The 19,873-nt window shown below is 40.6% G+C and overlaps 1 protein-coding gene and 1 pseudogene across 1 annotated transcript in view; one reads left to right on the top strand and one right to left on the bottom strand.

The window, feature by feature from the left end:
- Positions 1-7,023: 7,023 nt before the first annotated feature.
- On the bottom strand, positions 7,024-8,605 carry LOC101733862 (annotated as a pseudogene).
- A 7,619-nt stretch (positions 8,606-16,224) lies between these two features.
- rfx6 (regulatory factor X6) overlaps positions 16,225-19,873 on the top strand; it is a 31,295-nt gene continuing 27,646 nt past the window's right edge. The window contains exons 1-2 of the mRNA XM_002938298.5: positions 16,225-16,770; positions 17,392-17,548. Coding sequence (XP_002938344.3) covers positions 16,515-16,770; positions 17,392-17,548 — 413 coding nt within the window. The 5' untranslated portion in view covers positions 16,225-16,514. The remainder of the gene's footprint in view (positions 16,771-17,391; positions 17,549-19,873) is intronic.

The raw sequence follows: 19,873 nt of genomic DNA, 5'->3' as shown, positions 1-19,873 counted from the left end.
CACTTGTCCTCCCTGTGTGTAATTGTGTATATTGTAAGATTGTACAGCGCTGCGTACCCTTGTGGTGCTTTATAAATAAAGTTATACATACATAAATACCATGTGGCTGGTAAAAATGATGCTTGCTCCACATGTTATTAATAGGGAAGAAACTATACAAAGGTTGGTATTTTTTCCAGAAAAGGTGGCAACCCTACTTAGTATACTATATTGTCAGGGATGCTACAGGGGTTGCAGCTGTTTAAGACAACAACCACAATGCCATTCTGCGTACCCTGAGCATTATGCCCTAGTAAAATGGTTTTCCATGTTCCAAACAACTTTTTTTTCATTTTTATGCTATTGTTTCCCTAATGTTTCACCATTTTGGCTGCTGAGAATGCTGGGACTTTTACTTCCAGCTGAATCAGCTTGCCAGTATAGTCAGTTTGGGAAACAGGAGTGATAAGCAAATTTACAATTGAATGGTGGAACAGAAAGACCAGCAAACTTTACCTAGCCAGTGTGTTGTATATCTATGCATATCTGTGTCTATTTCTCTACAGGGGTTGCTGCTGTTTAAGGGCTCTGGCACACGGGGAGATTAATCGCCCGCAACAAATCTCCATGTTGGCAGGCGACTAATCTCCCCGAATTTGGATAGCAAGAAAGGGCACACACTTAATCAAGGCACACCATATAAATGATAAAATAACTATGCTTTATTTAATTACTTCTAAAAAGTTGTTAAAACAACATACACGGGGAATAGGAAAGGTTAAAAAGGAGAAATTCCTATGTTTGTTAGAATTGGAACTGTTTCACTTTCTATATTGCAACATTGTAACAGTGTCGCAAATGGGGATTTTTTAGCTGTGATTGTTACTAAGGGACAGTTACATATATCGCACTGTGTCAATTGCTAGATAGCGGCATGTGCTGGTGAAGAATCAAAGATTTCTTAGGTAAGTAGGAATTGGCCTCGATAATAACTCAAGAATCTACAACCACCATGCGTCATTCACACTCAGCTGAATATTTGAGTGAGTTGTAGTTCCCATAGTTACATCATACCCAAGCCAACAGCGAACTATATCACTACAACGTAGGTGGAGAATAACTATTTCAATAGATGCACATCAATTTGGCCTTTATTTCAGGACCCGGCTGCGAAAGTAAAACTGCTACTTGCCAAACGGTCTACTTATAGTATTTATTCTACTACGGATGGGCGGAGTTTATCATATCAAATCAGCTATGTTTTTTAGCTTGAAGGTAAGTATCGTATATGTCAGTTCATTGCACGATATGCTCTACGTGTGGTACGAAGAGCTAATTATTGATATGTTGAATTGAACGACACACCTCTCCAAATCATTTAATATTAAGTGCGCCCTATCCGTAGTTTAACAGAATGGTTCTCCGTGCTGTTCAAAAAATTATATCATGGATACTTAAGCCGGATTCGAACTATAAGTTCAGCTAGGTGGATGTCATATTTATCGATTTAGTATGCTCTCCATCGGATACATATGTTGCCAAAAGCTATTTGCCGAAAATAGCAGCTGGTAGTATTCAATACTATTTGTGCCTATACACCTCCGCAGTCAGGACAATAGATTATTATCACTGCCGAGAACCAACAGTTTGCCCAAGGATTGCTATCTCTACCGCCTGTGCCGGTCGGCAGCCTGCCTATTGCCAAGCCAGTGGATTATTATCGCTGCCGCGGACCGGCAGTTTGCCCAAGGATTACTATCTCTACCACCTGTACCTGTCGGCACCCTGCCTATTGCCTGCAATAAAGCTAGACCCCTGCTTCGGTATTTGTTTTCCTAATTGCAAGTGCATCGGTCTGATTCAACGATCGTGCAGGAGAGCCGATATAGCCAAAGTTGAGATACCTCAGTATCTCAATGTAGTGCCGCAAGCGTTCTCGCATTAGTAGTGTTCAAGCCAAACCATGTGCAGATGCTACCTCTCCCATTAGTATTTTTATGCCAAACAAAAAACGGCTATTCATGTCCCTTGGCAGCCATAAATTGGTGCCGTCAACATTAACTATCCCTATTCAGTCTAGAGCCTGCTATTGCCATTGATTTAAGCAGGACACAGAACCAACAAACATAAGAATTTTAAACGCCGACGCACGTTTCGCATATGATGCTTTATCAAGGCGAACGAATCTCCCCGAATTGCCATCCCACCGGTGAAAATGTAAGTCGCCGGTGGGATGGCACACGCTGCGCAGGCGATTTTGGCAAATCGCCGAAGTTGCCTCGCAACTGATGGCAACTCGGGGAGATTAGTCGCCCGCAAACAGGGAGATTTGTTGCGGACGACTAATCTCCCCATGTGCCAGAGCCATAAGACAACAACCACAATGCCATTCTGCTTACCCTGAGCATTATGTCCTAGTAAAATGGTTTTCCAAACAGCTTTTTTAAAATGTTTATGCTATTGTTTCCCTAATTTTGCAACTCTGTATTTAGGGGGTCAACATATATTTTTGTGTTTTTACCTGACAAAAAAATGCAGTAAATGTGTTGCATTTTCACTAGCTAAAGTTATCTCTGGGGCAATTTGTATGCACTAACTTCCTCACTTCTTCATATTTTAAGGAGGTGGATGCCAATTCCTACATAAATTATGGGAGTTGCCATCATCGACCAGAGCAAAATATAGAGAAAGCAAAAGATAAAGCAATAATAAACTGTTGATAGCAAAAGGGGATCACCAAGAAAGTAAAAAGATGCAGATAGTTATACAATTACGAAGCTGATTAAGAAAAATTTGGAGATATTAAAGCAAAATAAAGATCTAGAGCCCTTTATAGGAGATAAACCTAGAATGGTATTTAGACGTGCTAGTAACTTTAAAGAGATGTTAGCTCCATCAAGATTAAGAGAGAGAATAAATTAAAGATAACAGAGAGAGAAATATATGTATATTGTCTCCCAAATGTGTCAGATGTAAATTTGTTCAGAAAGGTTATGTACGGTGTTCTTTATTATATTGGCAAAACTAAAAGTGGGGGAACATCGAGGGGCCATAAAAAGATCGAAAATCATGCTTCAAAACAATAAACCAATTCCTGTTTTAAATAAACATTATGCAGAGGTACATGGGGTGAAATTGGAGGGTACAAAAACTACTGTGATTAAGGGAATTTCTAATAATGACATGAAAAAAGGAGGAGATTTTAATCATTTATTGCTTAGGTTGGAACAGAAAATTATACAGTAGAACCCCCATTTTACGTTTTTCAGGGGACCATGGAAAAAAGATGTAAAATCAGGGAAAATTTAAAATCAGGGAAATGTGTTAAGGACACATAAATGTCAACAATTTAAAGGAAATAAGTACAGGAATAATTTTTTATTTGCAACACAGTTCCTTTACCGAGTTATCTCACAGGCTTTAGCAGAAGTACTGAAACAACTTTTTACAGTACGGTAAAAAATTTTGCATTTAATGCATATGTTTGCTAATAGTTTGAATATCACTATAAATGAATAAAAAGATGTGGAAAATAATACTGTACAGCACTGTATTGTTCCATCTAAAACAAAAATCTGTACTCTTAACGAAAATCTGCACCTTGTACAGTCGTTCCCCATACTTGTGCAACTCTGTGCAAATATGAGGCGATAATGGTGACGCTGACCTTCCTAAGATGGCGCCTGTGATTGCAAGGTATGGGGAAACTTTAATTCCTAAAGTAAGCTGTATTTTCACCTTAAAACTAAGCAATTTGCTAGGGAGAGGCATCATGGGCGTCCGCAGAAAATTTTCCAAGGGGGGTCAAGTAAGCTAGTATCATCCTGCAACAGACAAATATATATATATATATATATATAAATATATATATATATATATTTTTTTGCAGGATGATACTAGCTTATGTGTGTCTGTATGTAAAAATATACAATTGTAATTAAATATATTTTAATTAATGAATACATTTACAACTGTTAGTGCCTTTTACAACTACTCTGCTCTACTCAGCTACCTACTATTCACATAATTCAGTACTCAGAAACACACATTAGATGGATCAAAATTATCATGCCACATAAAAAAGCCCCCAATTGCCCCCATGTACCAGTGCCAACAGCCATCATATTGCCCCCAATGTATTTGTGCCAGCACCCAACATATTGCCCCCATCTGTACTGTGCCAGCAGCCAAGCCACCCCTCATATTGCCCCCCATCTGTACTGTGCCAGCAGCCAAACCCCCCTCATATTGCCCCCATATGTACTGTGCCAGCAGCCAAGCCCCCCTCATATTGCCCCCCCATCTGTACTGTGCCAGCAGCCAAGCCCCCCTCATATTGCCCCCATATGTACTGTGCCAGCAGCCAAGCCCCCCTCATATTGCCCCCATCTGTACTGTGCCAGCAGCCAAGCCCCCCTCATATTGCCCCCATATGTACTGTGCCAGCAGCCAAGCCCCCCTCATATTGCGCCCCCAGCAAGGCCCCAGCATCTGTACCTGTGTCAGCAGCCAAGCCCCCCTCATATTGCCCCCCCATCTGTACTGTGTCAGCAGCCAAGCCCCCCTCATATTGCCCCCCCATCTGTACTGTGCCAGCAGCCAAGCCCCCCTCATATTGCCCCCCCATCTGTACTGTGCCAGCAGCCAAGCCCCCCTCATATTGCGCCCCCAGCAAGGCCCCAGCATCTGTACCTGTGTCAGCAGCCAAGCCCCCCTCATATTGCCCCCCCATCTGTACTGTGCCAGCAGCCAAGCCCCCCTCATATTGCCCCCCCATCTGTACTGTGCCAGCAGCCAAGCCCCCCTCATATTGCCCCCCCATCTGTACTGTGCCAGCAGCCAAGCCCCCCTCATATTGCCCCCCCATCTGTACTGTGCCAGCAGCCAAGCCCCCCTCATATTGCCCCCCCATCTGTACTGTGCCAGCAGCCTAGCCCCCCTCATATTGCGCCCCCAGCAACTGTACCTGTGTCAGCAGCAGCAGTGCCTCGAAATCCCAGTCCCAGGTGCCAGTCAGCCAAGGCCAGCAGTCCTGCTCACTCAGCCAGCCCACAGCACAACCGACCACCGCCGCACCCAAGCACCTTCTGCGCCTTCTGGCGCCTTGTGTTTCAAAGACACGAATGCGTAGGGGGGGCGTGCCCAATACGCATGCGTGTCATATGGGCGCACGGAGGTAAGCGCCGCTCCAGTATAGGGAAGGGTGGGAAGGTGGTGCCTGCGCTCAGTTCCTGGGACCTTTAGAGGGGGGTTTCGGCGGCGGTTTTATAATGGCCAAGGTGGGGATATAAATAATGTTACAACTAAAAAAAAAAAAAAAAATCTTCTCCCCTTTAATATGCGCCCCCAAGTGATTGCGCCCGTTTTTTTTGCTACTTTTCCAGGGGGGGGGCAAGTGCCCCCTCTTGCCCCCTTCTGTGGACGCCCATGAGAGGCATGATAAAAACAGTGTAAAATGTGGGAAATTCATACGTAAAATGCGGGAATAGAGCCCATAGGGATACATTAAAATTGGTGGGACCGCAACAAAACGGTGTAAAAAGCGGGAAAACGTTTAATCCGGGGATGTAAATTTGGGGTTCTGCTGTATTTGAATAGCAAACTAATCATTAAGGTTGAGGAGACTGCCTCATACAGATAAAAGCAAACAAAAGGAATTCTGGGAATGAATTCCAAACTCCAAAAAAAAAATCCCATTTACATGGGTTTATCCTATAGGCTAAAAACTCACCCACTGGGTTTAAAGCAGAAGCCAGGATAATAGCTGATCAGATTCCCAACTACAAACCGGTTTCGATGTTTGAATCATCGCCTGTGAGTCCTACCTGAAGGCACGGGCTCCGATGCTCACTTGTCCAAGGCTTTCGCCAATGCACAGCATGTGCGGGCAGATCCACCTTTGCCAAAGCTAGGGTGAGAACCACCAAGTCTTGGCCTAGGGTCAAGCCCAAAGGACTATGACACCTATCCAGGGTGCACAAATCGAACACCAAAAGGGTGCAGAAATGTACGGGTGCAATGCCATTAATTGCCTTGGTAAGGCTACAGCTCCAGCTTTTAGCCCCTGACTAAAAATTAAGCCAGCAACCCTCCCTACTGGGATCACAGCTCCTCCGCTTTCATCAAGCTTCCACGCAAAGCTCAATCACGCCTCGGTTGGACCTCATTGGCTATGATACTGCCACTGCGCAAAGCTCTACAGACCAGTTTCGCCTTTCTTGAGGCTCATCAGTGTAGTGCAGGGTTTTCTGATCAGCTTAGGTAGAGTCACTGTGTGGCTTCACAAACAAATCATTAATAATTTGTTATATAATGATAATTATAATAGCTGATCAGATTCCCAACTACAGACCGGTTTCGCCTTTCTTGAGGCTCATCAGTGTAGTGCAGGGTTTTCTGATCTTCAGTATCCTCTGCCTTTACGGTTTTCTGGCTTCCTTTGCAATCAGCCTTTTCATCAAGGAGCTCATAGTGATGGGGCCTGCTATCTTTAAGGCTTCTGCTTGTTCTCCCTGCGGAGTGGTGAACAGTGAGAGGTGGACCTGGACACACGGTGAGTAGCTCTAATAGCAGGGGTATTGCGCACAACCACTGTTACATTCTTCATGATCCACGGCTATCTGCCTAGGCATTGGAGTGGAGAGAGGGAAGAGGAGCACTGCGGCTTTACTTGCAATGAGAGACACATATATGAAAAATCTATCCTGTAAGTAGAATTCTATGTGCTGTTATATGCTGGTTAAATCGTATTACACCATTGTGTGTTTTTTATCATAATTGCAGAGTATCATTGAAACGTGGAGTGAGTTGCTGTACATCGGGCACTTTTGGAGGACTTTTACTTTATTCAAGTGGACTTTTGGATCCATGGTTTTGTGGTGCTTCTTAGTTTAATTTACTTTCTTGGTCTTTTATTCATATAGCGCAGTGTTATATTATATTGTGTATCTCACTAAATGTGCAAGTGCTTTATTTGCGTGTTTTATTCAAAGACAAAGAAAACTAAGTCATTGGCCCTCCCACCCTCCCCATGCCAATAGACTGTTAGTTTTCAGTTTTCTCATTTCTTGTCTTTAATGTTAGTTCTTTTTTTAGTCCTGTTATATAAAGTTCTCTTTCAAACAGTCAAAGGAATGTTATTGGACACTGGTTTTATCCATACTTTATATAGCCCAAAAACAGGCTTGTGGTCCGATTGTCTCATAAGTGAGCAAGAGCCATATTTGAGAACATGGATATCATCCTGATGCCGGCTCTTGTACATCACTCGATCAGTGTAGGAAGGCGTCCTTTGTTTCTTACTGGTGTCATAGTCATCGGATCCGATATTAAATCTATATGTGGGACGGAAATGTATTTCACCTTCCTTAAATCCTTTGAATACAGAACCTTTAGTCACCTCTTCTGACAGCTGATCATACTGCAGGAGGGACCTCATGTCATTTTCTGGAAGGTTCTCTAGCATGGAATCAACTTCACTCCGACTCTTGCTCAAGCGGAAATTGAAGTCCCCAAACCAGAAGACTTCATCAAACCGGCTTGTTGCATCGTCGGGATCAGAGTAAATGGGGTTTGTGTCGGGAACATTTTTTGGGAGCTGCAGGTTTTTAATTATTTTCTCATAATTCTGTATTCTTTGCTTTACTTTGGAATCTCCTGCCGCAAAGTGGGCATTGATAAAAAGGAATGAGGTTCCAAAGAATGTAAAAGAAGCAGCCACAGCCCCTTTGGTCTTAATCATTGGGAAGAATCTCGTAGTGACAGTTGAACATTCAACCTCAGAGCAGAACCACATAAGGTCTCGCCTGATAAACAGAGACAGGTACAGAACACCGTGAGCTGCTGAGTGGAGCAAGACATAACGATCCCCCAGTGTCAGCTTCAGACGGTATTCCCATTCTTGCCTGTAGGGGCAGCCTTCTTGCACTCCGATAACATACAAGTCTTGTGCAGACTCGGCACCCAATGGAAACAGGAAATCATCCAGTCTCTCTGGAAGATCCTTTTTTCCATTCATATTCCAGGTGGCAATAAAGATCCTCAGATTTTGTTGTGGAAGATTTCGTTCCAGTTCATCTTCTCCAAGTAAGCCTTGACCAACCAAGAGCCTCTCTCCTAGGTGCCTCTTATGGCTGGTCTGGCTGGGAGAAACACTAATGCGCTTTTTAGTGGTGTTACTGAAACACCAGTCAATGGCTAGTCCGAAGGTTAATACCAGGAGAGCAAAGAGATAAACTAGCAAGTTCTCGTCATTCTCCTCATCTTCGTCATTCTCTATTTCTTCATATTCTGGGTTTCCTTTGTGGAACTCCAGTGATATGTGACGGGTATAAAGAAGCCCTGTGAATATCATTACTGATATTAGATGGGCCCAACCCATCCCCCTTCTGTAGGGAAGTCTCCAATAACGGCCAACAGTCCAGTTAATGGCAACTGCCAAGGAAAATACCATTAGGATAACAGAACCCAATGGGTAGATCTCTTCAATATCTGTATCTTTAACATTCCTAAATAATTCAAATTCTTCTGGTGTCAGGAATACTTTCTGGGTCAGTGATGAGCGATCAGAGGAATGAAAACATTGTTCCAATAGGATAAGAAAAGCAATGAAAGGTGTGAAATTCATTGTTAGGGAAAGGTTGCTGAGCTCTAGTCAGCAGATGTTGTTCGAAGCAAGTCACCACTTCGAACTGAGCTCTGTGCTCAGTGTCGGGCTTTTATAGCCTGTTGTTGCCATGGTAACTGCATACTAATGAGCTTGTGTTTACTTATCTGTGATGTCACAATGCGGTTGCTATGGTGATCACACAAGAGAAACTAATCTTATCAGTGGCTTATCAGTGTTGCCATGGTGACCACATACTAATGAGCTTGTGTTTACTTATCAGTGATGTCACAATGCGGTTGCTATGGTGATCACACAATAGTAGCTAAACCACAAACAAATATGTTTACTAATATAGAATTGCCTTTAACCCTTTCACTTCCAGACGATTTTTGAACATTTTGTGATCTTTTAATTTAGGGACATTTTATGGGGGCAATTTTAGTTTTCCAAAGAAAACTATATATCATTTTTTTTCAGGGCAACCTAAGTTTTCAAAACATTTTTTGCAATTCCATAACAAGATATTTGTTTCTAAAGCACCAAAAGAATGAAAATAGAAAATATTTTCTATAATATGGACACATATATCATAACAGATTTCAAAAGTCCCATGTATATGCTTGGTGATTATTATGGGATATATTGGTTTGAGATTATTATGGGATATATATGGTTGGTGATTATTATGGGATATATTGGTTTGAGATTATTATGGGATATATATGGTTGGTGATTATTATGGGATATATTGGTTTGAGATTATTATGGGATATATATGGTTGGTGATTATGATGGGATATATTGGTTTGAGATTATTATGGGCTATATATGGTTGGTGATTATTATGGGATATATATGGTTAGTGATTATTATAGGATATATTGGTTTGAGATTATTATGGGCCATCCCTAAATGCATTACTGATGGATGAACGATGGCCATCCATCTGTAACCTGAGGGTCTGATCGGTTTTGCCTACATATGACAGACCGCAAGGACAAGTTGTAAGATAAATAACGTGCGTAGTAGTGCAGATCAGATCATGTTAGGAAAGTCATAAATAAAAACTGGAATATTCTCCAGGCTGATGATGAATTTAAGCGAGTATTGCCCCGGTCCCCCTTGGTGAGCTGCAGGAGAGGCATGAGTTTGCGTAACTTGCTGGTACACAGTGATCCTATTGCATGCTATCAGAAAAAAACGGGGTCCTGGTTACGGGGAGACAAAAAGGGATGTTTCAAGTGTCCTAGTTGTACATCTTGCAGATATATGACTCCAGGTGAATCTTTTTTACACCCACAGACTGGCAAACGCCTGCTTATTAGACATCACATTACCTGCACTACTAAGCACGTTATTGTGTTGGATTGAAAACCCCAACATACTGTTCTTCGACTTTAGCTTATTCTTCCGCTTCTTCTTCTTCTTAGCGCCCCCAATTTTCTTAACACTACTCCTCCTACAGTTTTAGGGGTACAACACCCAAACTTGTCACACTTCTTCGCCCTATAGTGGAGCAGGTTGCTTGTGCTTTTCTAAGCGATCCTGCCCCCCGTCTTTTTGTGGCGCTGCTCTGAACACCCCAATTTTTCCATTGACTTTGACAGGGAAGATTTTCAAACTGCTGCCACTCTTACAGCTTTGAAGCTACACCCCCCAAACTTGAATAGCCAATCAAATTGAACCCATTGACTTTAACTGGGAAATTGAAAATGCTGCCAATCTTACAGCTTTGAGGCTACACTCCCCAAACTTGAATCACACAGTCATGGGGTCAGCCTGAATGAAAATATAATGATTGCTGGATGCCCAAAAGTGGGCATCCTATTGATTTGGCAGAAATTTAACCTGCTGCCAGTCTCACAGTATTAACACCAGGGTCCCCAAACTTTTTACACTTGGTCACTAGGGGACTGCAGTTTTAGATTTGAAAAGTGGGCAGAGCCACCAACAGCCAATCAAATTTCACCTATTGTTTGGTTCCCAAACTTTGCACAGTCAGTCATACGCATTCAAGTTTTTTTTTTTTTTTTTTTTTAAACATAAAGTGGGAGGGGCCAACAACAGCCAATCAAATTTTACCCATTGACTTTTATGGGGAAATTGAAACTGAGGCTACACTCCCCAAACTTGAATCACACAGTCATGGGTTCAGCCTGAATGAAAATATGATGATTGTTGGATGCCTAAAATCAGATTTTACCTATTACTTGCCATTCTCACAGTAATAACATAATCAAATTTTACCTATTGACTTTCAATGGGGAAATTCACTCTGCTGCTATTCTCACAGTAATAACACCAGGGGTAAGAAAAAGTAGGCAGAGCCACCAACAGCCAATCAGATTTCACCTGTTGTTTTTTATTGGTTTGTTGCCAGGGTTCCCAAACTTTGCATAGTCAGTCACTGGGTGACTATGCATTTAAGGTTTTTTGTATTTTTGTAAGTGGGTGGAGCCACCAACAGCCAATCAGATTGTACCTATTGACTTTAAATGGGGAAATTCAACCTGCTGCCATTCTCACAGTATTAACACCAGGGTCCCCAAGCTTTTCACAGTTGGTCACTAGAGGACTGCAGTTTTAGTTTTGAAAAAGTGGGCGGGGCCACCAACAGCCAATCAGATTTCACCTATTGAATTTTATTGGTTAGGTACCAGGGTTCGCAAACTTTGCACAGTCAGTCACTGCGTGACTTCGTACTCAAGGTTAGAAAAAGTGGGCGGGGCTGCCAAAAGCCAATCCCATTTCTTTCATTGTTTTCAGTGGGGAAATTTTAACTGCTGCCATTCTCACATGTTTAATGTCAGGGTCCCCAAACTTTGCACAGTTTGTCACTGGGTGACTACGTATTCAAGTTTTGTTTTTTAAAGGAAAAGTGGGCGGAGTCACCAACAGCCAATCAGACTTTACTTATTGACGTTCAATGGGGAAATCCAACCTGCTGCCATTTTCACAGTATTAACACCAGGGTCCCCAAACTTTTCACAGTTGGTCACTAGGGGACTGCAGTTTTAGTTTTGAAAAGTGGGCAGAGCCACCAACAGCCAATCAAATTTTACCTATTGAATTTTATTGATTTGATGCCAGGGTTCCCAAACTTTGCACAGTCAGTCACTTACGTATTCAAGTTTTTTTGTTTTTTTTACAGTGGGCGGAGCAACCAACAGCCAATCAGATTTTACCTATTGACTTTTAATGGGAAAATTTAACCTGCTGCCATTCTCACAGTACTAACACCAGGGTCCCCAAACTTTTCACAGTTGGTCACTAGGGGGCTGCAGTGTTAGTTGGGCGGAGCCACCAACAGCCAATAAGATTTCACCTATTAAAATGTATTGGTTTGATGCCAGGGTTCCCAAACTTTGCACAGTGAGTAAGTGGGTGACTACGCACTCAAGGTTAGAAAAAGTAGGCAGGCCTCCATAAGCCAATCACATTTCTTTTGTTGTTTTCAGTGGGAAAATTTTAACTGCTGCCATTCTCACATGTTTAATGTCAGGGTCCCCAAACTTTGCACAATTTGTCACTGGGTGACTATGTTCCAAGTTTGGAAAAGTGGGCAGGGCCAACAACAGCCAATCAGATTTCACCTATAGACTTCATACTGTATGTTTAAATTTAAACTGCTGCCATTCTTTAAATATTAGTACTAAGGTCCCTAAACTTTGCAGAGCTAGTCACCAGGTAACTGTGGTTCAGAGTTAGAAAAAGTGGGTGGAGCCACCAACAGCCAATCAGATTTTAACTATTGATTTTCAATGGGGAAATTCAGCCTGCTGCCATTCTCCCAGTATTAATACCAGGGTCACTAGGGGACTGCATTTTTAGGTTTTTAAAAGTGGGTGGGGCCACCAACAGCCAATCGGACTTCACCTATTGATTTTGTTTTTTGTTTAAATTTAAAAAGCTGCCTTTCTCACACTATTTATGTCAGGGTTCCCAAACTTTGCACAGTCAGTCACTGGATGACTACATATTCAGGGTTAGAACAAGTGGGCGGAGCCACCAACAGCCAATCACATTTCACCTATTTACTTTCAATGGCGAAGTGTAAAATGCTGTCAGTCTCACAATTTTTATGCCTGAGTCCCCAAACTTTGCACAGTTTGTCACTGGGGGACTGCAGTTCAAAAATAGGAAAAGTGGGTTGGGCCACTAACAGCCAATCAGCTTTCATCCATTGAATTTTATTGGTCTAAATTTAAAATGCTGCCATTCTCAAACTATTTATGCCAGGGTTCCCACTGTTTGTCACTGGGTGACTTCGACTCAAGGTTAGAAAAAGGGGGCACACCCACCAACCACAATTTACCTATTGACTTTTATTGGTTTAAATTTAAACTGCTGCCATTATTTAACTATTAATCCCAGGGCCCCTAAACTTTGCAGAGTTAGTCACTGGGTAACTGCAGTTCCAGGTTAGAAAAAGTGGGTGGAGCCACCAATCAGATGCCACTCGTTGACTTTCAGTGGGGAAATTTAAATTGTTGCCATTCAGACACTATTAAAACCAGGGGCCCCAAACTTTGCACAGTGGTTTTTACTATATAACTGTGGTCCAAGGTTAGAAAAAGGTGGCGGAGCCAACAACAGATCAGATTTCATTCAGTGACTTCACGTTGTTCAACCCAACACAAAGTTTGTTCTCAAACTTCCCTTTCTAGTTTATCTTATAACTTGTCCTTGTGGTCTGTCATATGTAGGCAAAACCTATCAGACCCTTAGGTTACGGATGGATGGCCATCATTCAGCCATCAGTACTGCACTCAGGGATGGCACTACAAATAAACCAGTGGCCAAACACTTTCTTGAGAGAGGGCACAGGTTACCCACGTTCAGGTTTATTGTGATAGACCATGTTCCCCCCATTAGGAGGGGTGGTCTCAATTGCTTATGCAGAGAGAAGTTTTTTGGATCAAAACGCTCAATACATTATCCCCCTTCGGACTGAACGAGTATTGTTCCTACAGGTGTTTTCTGAAGCAATGTTAATGTATGCTCCAGGTGGCCTGTGTTATATACTTTTTGATTAATTTGTTTCTGATAATGTTATTTTACAGTGTTTAGCAAGACATATGCAACATTGTTTACATGTTGTGGCAAATCTACATTGTATTTTTTGGTAATGTTCTATGGCTATGCTATATTGTTAGTTTACTTTAACTTGCACTCTATACTTGAGGGTTAACTCTCCTAATTTTCCTCCTTATGTGTTTTAATATGGTTTCTCCTCGATACAGGGTTTCTGTCTCTTTGGTGTCTGTTTCAGTCACGTGATCAGGTGGAATCCTGCCTCTGGGGGGGGTGTCTGTCTTGTTTTTACTATTTATATTTGAATTGGTTTTAAAGTGACTATGGTCTTGATAAAGGTCTTAGATACAGACCGAAATGTTGGCCTGTCGTGTAATGTATTTACTATAATAAAAGTTATGTTTTAAATGATTCCCAGTGTGCACCAATATTCACTAGATTTTTTATATATATATACATACATATATGTGTATATGTGCATAAAAGTAAATGTATTTTCATTAACAAATATTTTTCCTCTTGAAATATTTGTCAATTTTTATTGTAGTAGCCCAGAAAACCACAAGGGGTCAGGGTGTAGTAGAAAATTATACAGTGATCCTAAACATATTAGGGCTGATTCACTAGAGTGCGTTTTAACGTGCGCCATTTATAGCATGCTTTAAAAATTTTATCGCGTCTAAATTTTCGCGACTTAACGCACGATTCACTATAAGCATACTTGCGTTAATTTATGCGCGATATTGCGTTATTTAACTCGCGAAGACTATTTTAACTCACATTCTGTATTTGACGGTACATGCGCTAATTAACGCCCTCGTATAGTTGCCGCAAATAGATAGTCGCCGCATATGAATTGTTGCCGCATATGAATTGTCGCCACATATAAATGGTAGCATATAAATGGTAGCATATAAATAGTAGCATATAAATGGTAGCATATAATTAATAGCTGCTTATAAATAGTAGCCACTAGTGATGAGCGAACCTGTTCCGTTTGCAAAACGGCAAAAATGTTGTGCGGCCAAAAAAATTGTTGCCCGCGACTATTATTTTTTGACGCCTGCGACAATTTTTGGACGTGCGGCGAATTTTTCTGTGGCAAATTTTTTCATGCGTTTTGCCATTGGTGGATTGTTTTGTGAAAAGCATGAAAAAATTTGCCGCGTAAAAATTCGCCACACATCCAAAAACTCGCCACAAAGCCATGCCTGGTGAAACATTTCATCAATTGTAGCCGCATATAAATAGTCGTGCGAATAAACACACGCCATGTTAGCCATACACGCCAATACTTTCGTAAAATTACTGGATTAAAAATGACCATTTCCCTGCAAACTGGAGGCTGCATCACTCTAGGGCCAACACAGACTTGAATAAATGCCACTGCAAAGTCCATATTGTGTTGCCAAAAGCTCACGAACCACAATTTCCTTTAAGTATCGCCTGCCCCAAGTAGGTCTTATTTTTCGCATAGCCTAATGTGATATTTAGCGCGCCTAAGTGTTTGTGAATCATGCGTTAGCATTATTTTCAGCGCGCTAATTAATGCATGCGTTAAAACTAACGCATGCGGTTGCACGAAAATTAACGCATGCGATATGCGACTTAACGCACGCGGTAATACTGTAGTGAATCACGCGCTTATTGTCACGTCTATTTTAACGCAAAAAAACGTATCGCACTACCATAAAAGACTCTTTTTTTCTTTTTCTTAGACTTTAGGTTGGGGTCAATAGTTTGCTAGTTACTATGACTCACACTGACAAAGCACAGAATTAAGAGAAAAAATTGAAATAGACACACACACATATATGTATATATAGATGCAAACAGTCAGTAAGCTGCACACCATTAATATTGGATGCTACCTGGGTGCTAGTGCAGATAAGAGAGAAATGACGGCACTCACAGGGATTTTCACACAGGAACTGGTCCTCAAGGCTGGTGTACCAGTCGAAACTTCAGTCTTTGTTATTTGCTTCAATTAATAATTTTTGTTCACTATAAGCCCTGTGTGGAGCGGCCCGTTTTTTCTACAAGTATCTATACATTAAACCAAGGACTCCACCCAGGCAATGGATTCTTCATTTTTCGTGAGTGCCTACCTGATGGAACTTTATATATATATATATATATATATATATATATATATATATATATATATATGGTTTATAATGTAGCGTAAGACTAACCCATATATCTCCCAGTGTCACCTGATTCTGAACTGGATTTCCATTTAGAACATGTGTTATATGCTTTAGCTGCGTTCTCCTCTTGTTTGCCCAAGCAGACAATTGTAAGATAAATACTCCGCATGATCATTTTCATTATTGATTCTGTCAAAAAGTAAAGGTTTAATCATTGCTTCACGCGTGCAGCTTTAGATATGGAAGCACATAATAAACAAACATCACTTTGACTCCCACAATCAGATCCAATTGTTGGGACTGTTAATCATTAATGGGTTTGATGTAGACACCACCATTTTTTTACCCCTGCAAGAGCGCAGATAACCCAATTCATTACTGTTACGTCACTTCCACATTAAATAACACTACCTCTTAGTCACTTTTTTGCTTTGTCAAAATAAAAGCAGATGAATGAGGAAGAACCATCAAGCTGATGATAAACTGCCCTTAATTTGACAGCAGATCTGTGCCAACAAATGGGTGTGATTATGGGCTTGCCTTAAAATAACTCAAATGATGTCAGACCACTTTTCACCTGGACTGGGGGAAAAGTGTCCTTGAATTCTGTGAAGTTCCTTTCAGCACAATTATATATTGTAATATTACATTGAAATATTACATTTTTCATCTTACCTAAACATCACATTTTGGTTCTCCTGGGACATGGTTTTTTTTAACAGAAACTTTTTCAGCCTTTTTTGATGGTTGCATGGGCATTGCCTGAACCTGGTGACATGCCAATTGAAAGATTTTCAGAGACACAAGAAGGTGACTGCCCCTTCCAAAATGGAGAACCCTTACCAAAAACAGCCTCAGGGATGGAGGATTGTTATGGAACTATGGTAGGGAAGGATTTACTTTCATATCCACAAGAAGATCTCTGTGAACAAGCACAGGAAGACATTATGCTAACACCAGAAGAGGAAGACTCATCTGTGAGTCTGGGCATAAAAACAGGTAGGAACAAATTTAAATTGTCTATTACATTAACATTGACATCCCTGATATCCCAAGCAGAATATACAGTAAATGATAAGCTTTTTATCATAAAAAATATTATTTTTTCTCGTGGATGCATACTATTACCTGTTTCTCTCTCCATTACCTGTTTCTCTCCTGTTTTCTCTCTCCCAGCCCCATGCTGGGAGTACAATAGGCAAAGCTGTGGTAGTAACATATATATATAGTGAATAATGCCCCCCTATTGTAAAACATATCATGCATGGGATGTCTGATGTCCTGATATTTTACAAGAGGGTGCACATTGCTTTATCATACTTTAGCAGGGGCAGAGTAAAGAAGGGGATTATTCCACAAGCCTGTGCTACACATTACATGTGCCTTTCCCAGTTTTTTGAGTATGTTGTCATGTCAGTGTGGATCAGATAGGGAGTTTTCAGCACCGGATCAGCTGTAAATGAAGTGATATGCTGATATCACTGTATGTGTATTAACAAAACATAGTCAACAATAAAAGCACTTCACCATAAGTGCAAAATTGGGATTTTTATTAATTATTCTGTCCTTTTACCTTTTCCCCCCTTTTTAATATGTTGATCTCTAACTGCTGGCCGCAAGAAATGGACCTCTCCAATGAGATGTTTTCATCAGAAGATGAGGATTTAGATATTATTTATAATAAAAATGCTTTGCTAACCAATAAAATATCACAGAGGAAATCCATCACTCAGATCATTAAGGATAAAAAGAAGCAGACTCAACTGACATTGCAATGGTAAGTATATGGTTCTGCAAAAGTTCCAAAAAACTTGTAAAACAGTGAGCTTGCATTACTTTAATTTCCTAAACCATGGCATTAATTACAGAATTCCATGCAAGGGTCATGCTGTATTTCTGTTCTTGTTATCCTTTCCATTCTGTTGAATGCATCTATCTAATGCATGCATTGTACACCATAACAAGAACATGGCTCCTTGAGAGATGAGTAGATTGGCAAATTATTTAATTTATTACTCATTGCTTAAAGGTCAGGAATTTTTAAAAAGCTTCAGAATCTGGGCAACCAGAAGTATGCCATTCAGGGACACATTAAACATTTGTGTTTAAAGGGTATGTTCCCTCTAGAAATGTACTTAAAGTATGTTACAGACAGCAGTAATATTTGAATTAAGTAGAAAACAAATTGCATAAAAAATAAAAACTACCAGTTTGCGACTGACAGGCTAATTGACTGAAGAGATCAAATAGCAGGTTGGCTAGTAAGACTGCCAAAACTGATAAATTATTACAGGATTTTTTGGATAAGGGGCCATTCTGTAATTTGGATCTCTATACCTTATATCTGCTAAAAGCATGTAAACATTAAAGAAACCCAATAAGATAGTTTTGCCATCAATATGGATTCATGTAGCTTACTTACCGTCAAGTACAAGGTTCTGTTTTATTATTACAGGGAAAAAAAAAATCATTTTTAAACATGAGAATGATTTGCTTATAATGGAGTCGTATAATGGGAGCACGTAATTTAGAGCTTTCTGAAAAACAAGTTTCGGAGCTTTTCAAGTTGCTGGTGTTGGATAAACTTCCTTCAGAACAGATTGTCTTCTGGGGTCTGATTTTTGGAGTGTTATTACAATGTGATTTTTACCTTTTGGGCAATGGCACCCAATGAGATTAGTTGCCCCCGGTTAAATCTTGGCTACTGCAGGTGATTAATCTACCCAAAATGCCTTCCTACCATCAAAAAAGCGATTTAATGGTTAAAAGGCATACGTTTTCTGCAGTAGCCAAGATTTAACCGTGGTCAACTAGTCTCACCATGTGTCACTTCCCTTTGTGATGTGGTTATGTGACTTTCTCTGCACCTTATCTTAAAAATTGGTATTTCAGCCATAGTTCCAAGAAAATTCAAAACAGCAAGCATTGTTCAATCTAAAGGGTAGATTTATGAACACAAATACAGTGTGCAAAGTGCAACTTTGGACCCAAAATTGCCATCTCTTTTACCCATAATGCTTAAAGTTGTGCCCAATGGGTCAAAACAGATGCAACTGGGCTTGCTTTTGATGCAAATGGGGTGAAAGTTGCATCTAACATTTTTAAAGTTACATTACTTCTGGAGTGCACTTTCAAAACAGCATTTGCATCTGATTCATTGGGTACAAGTGTGGTGTATCTATTGACTCAAACTGCTGTGAGAAGCTGGAAATTCTGTTGCCAGGGTTCTCCAGTGTTAATAGGAGCAGTTGTACACCATTCATGCCAACCATGTGGAAGTGCAGGAACATATTTAGACGCAAGCACCTTAAAGAAATAGATTAATGTGTGCTCTCTGCATCCATTTTAAAGCATTTGTGGGTGAATACTTAAGTACCCCCTCAAATCTCATTCTACCTGACTTTGAAACTGGTCTTTCATAAACATTTTGGAGGGCATATAGGCACTATCACCCTAACTGGACAGTCACCTCCAGTCACCTCCAGTCTCCACTGGGAAAGCCTGCCCCACAGTTGTGAACCTTTGCCTTACTGATTCGATTAACAGGGTTTGTGGCTCTATTTTTAATTGGGATTTGTATGTAAAATGCTGCTGTGTAATGTAGGAACAATGCATTCATGATGCTAGTTAATCCTAATACTACTATTATCAAAATCACCCTTGATAAGTCAAGACCTACATAGTAGTCCCTGGTCCTGTAACCCAGAGCAAAAATAAAAATAACATGTGCAGTACTCCTGTGCAGTTGTTCAGAACAGGGACATTTTCAGGCATAAAGAAAATTCATCTGCAGAGTTTAAAACCAGAGATTGTCAGTGGAAAGAAAGGACACTTGGCATACAAGGTATCATGAAAGTCATGTGGTCCAAGTTTAGAAGTGAAATCATAAAAAAATCTTTAAATATTGCATTAGGCTTTAAAAAGCAAAACTAACTGACATTCTTAGTTCAAAATACAGAAACATTTTTATAAGGGAGATTAGATTATGGGGGGTGGGTTTAATGTTTAAGGCCCAAAAATCAACATTAACATCAACAAGAAAATAGTATATGCAGTATTGTAGATTATTGCATAGACACAACTACTGTAATCCTGGGTTTAT

This window comes from Xenopus tropicalis, chromosome 5, assembly GCF_000004195.4.
Source record: "Xenopus tropicalis strain Nigerian chromosome 5, UCB_Xtro_10.0, whole genome shotgun sequence".
Lineage (NCBI taxonomy): Eukaryota > Metazoa > Chordata > Amphibia > Anura > Pipidae > Xenopus > Xenopus tropicalis.
The sequence above is the reverse complement of the archived record's forward strand: the minus strand, read 5'-3'. Positions and strand labels throughout refer to the sequence as shown.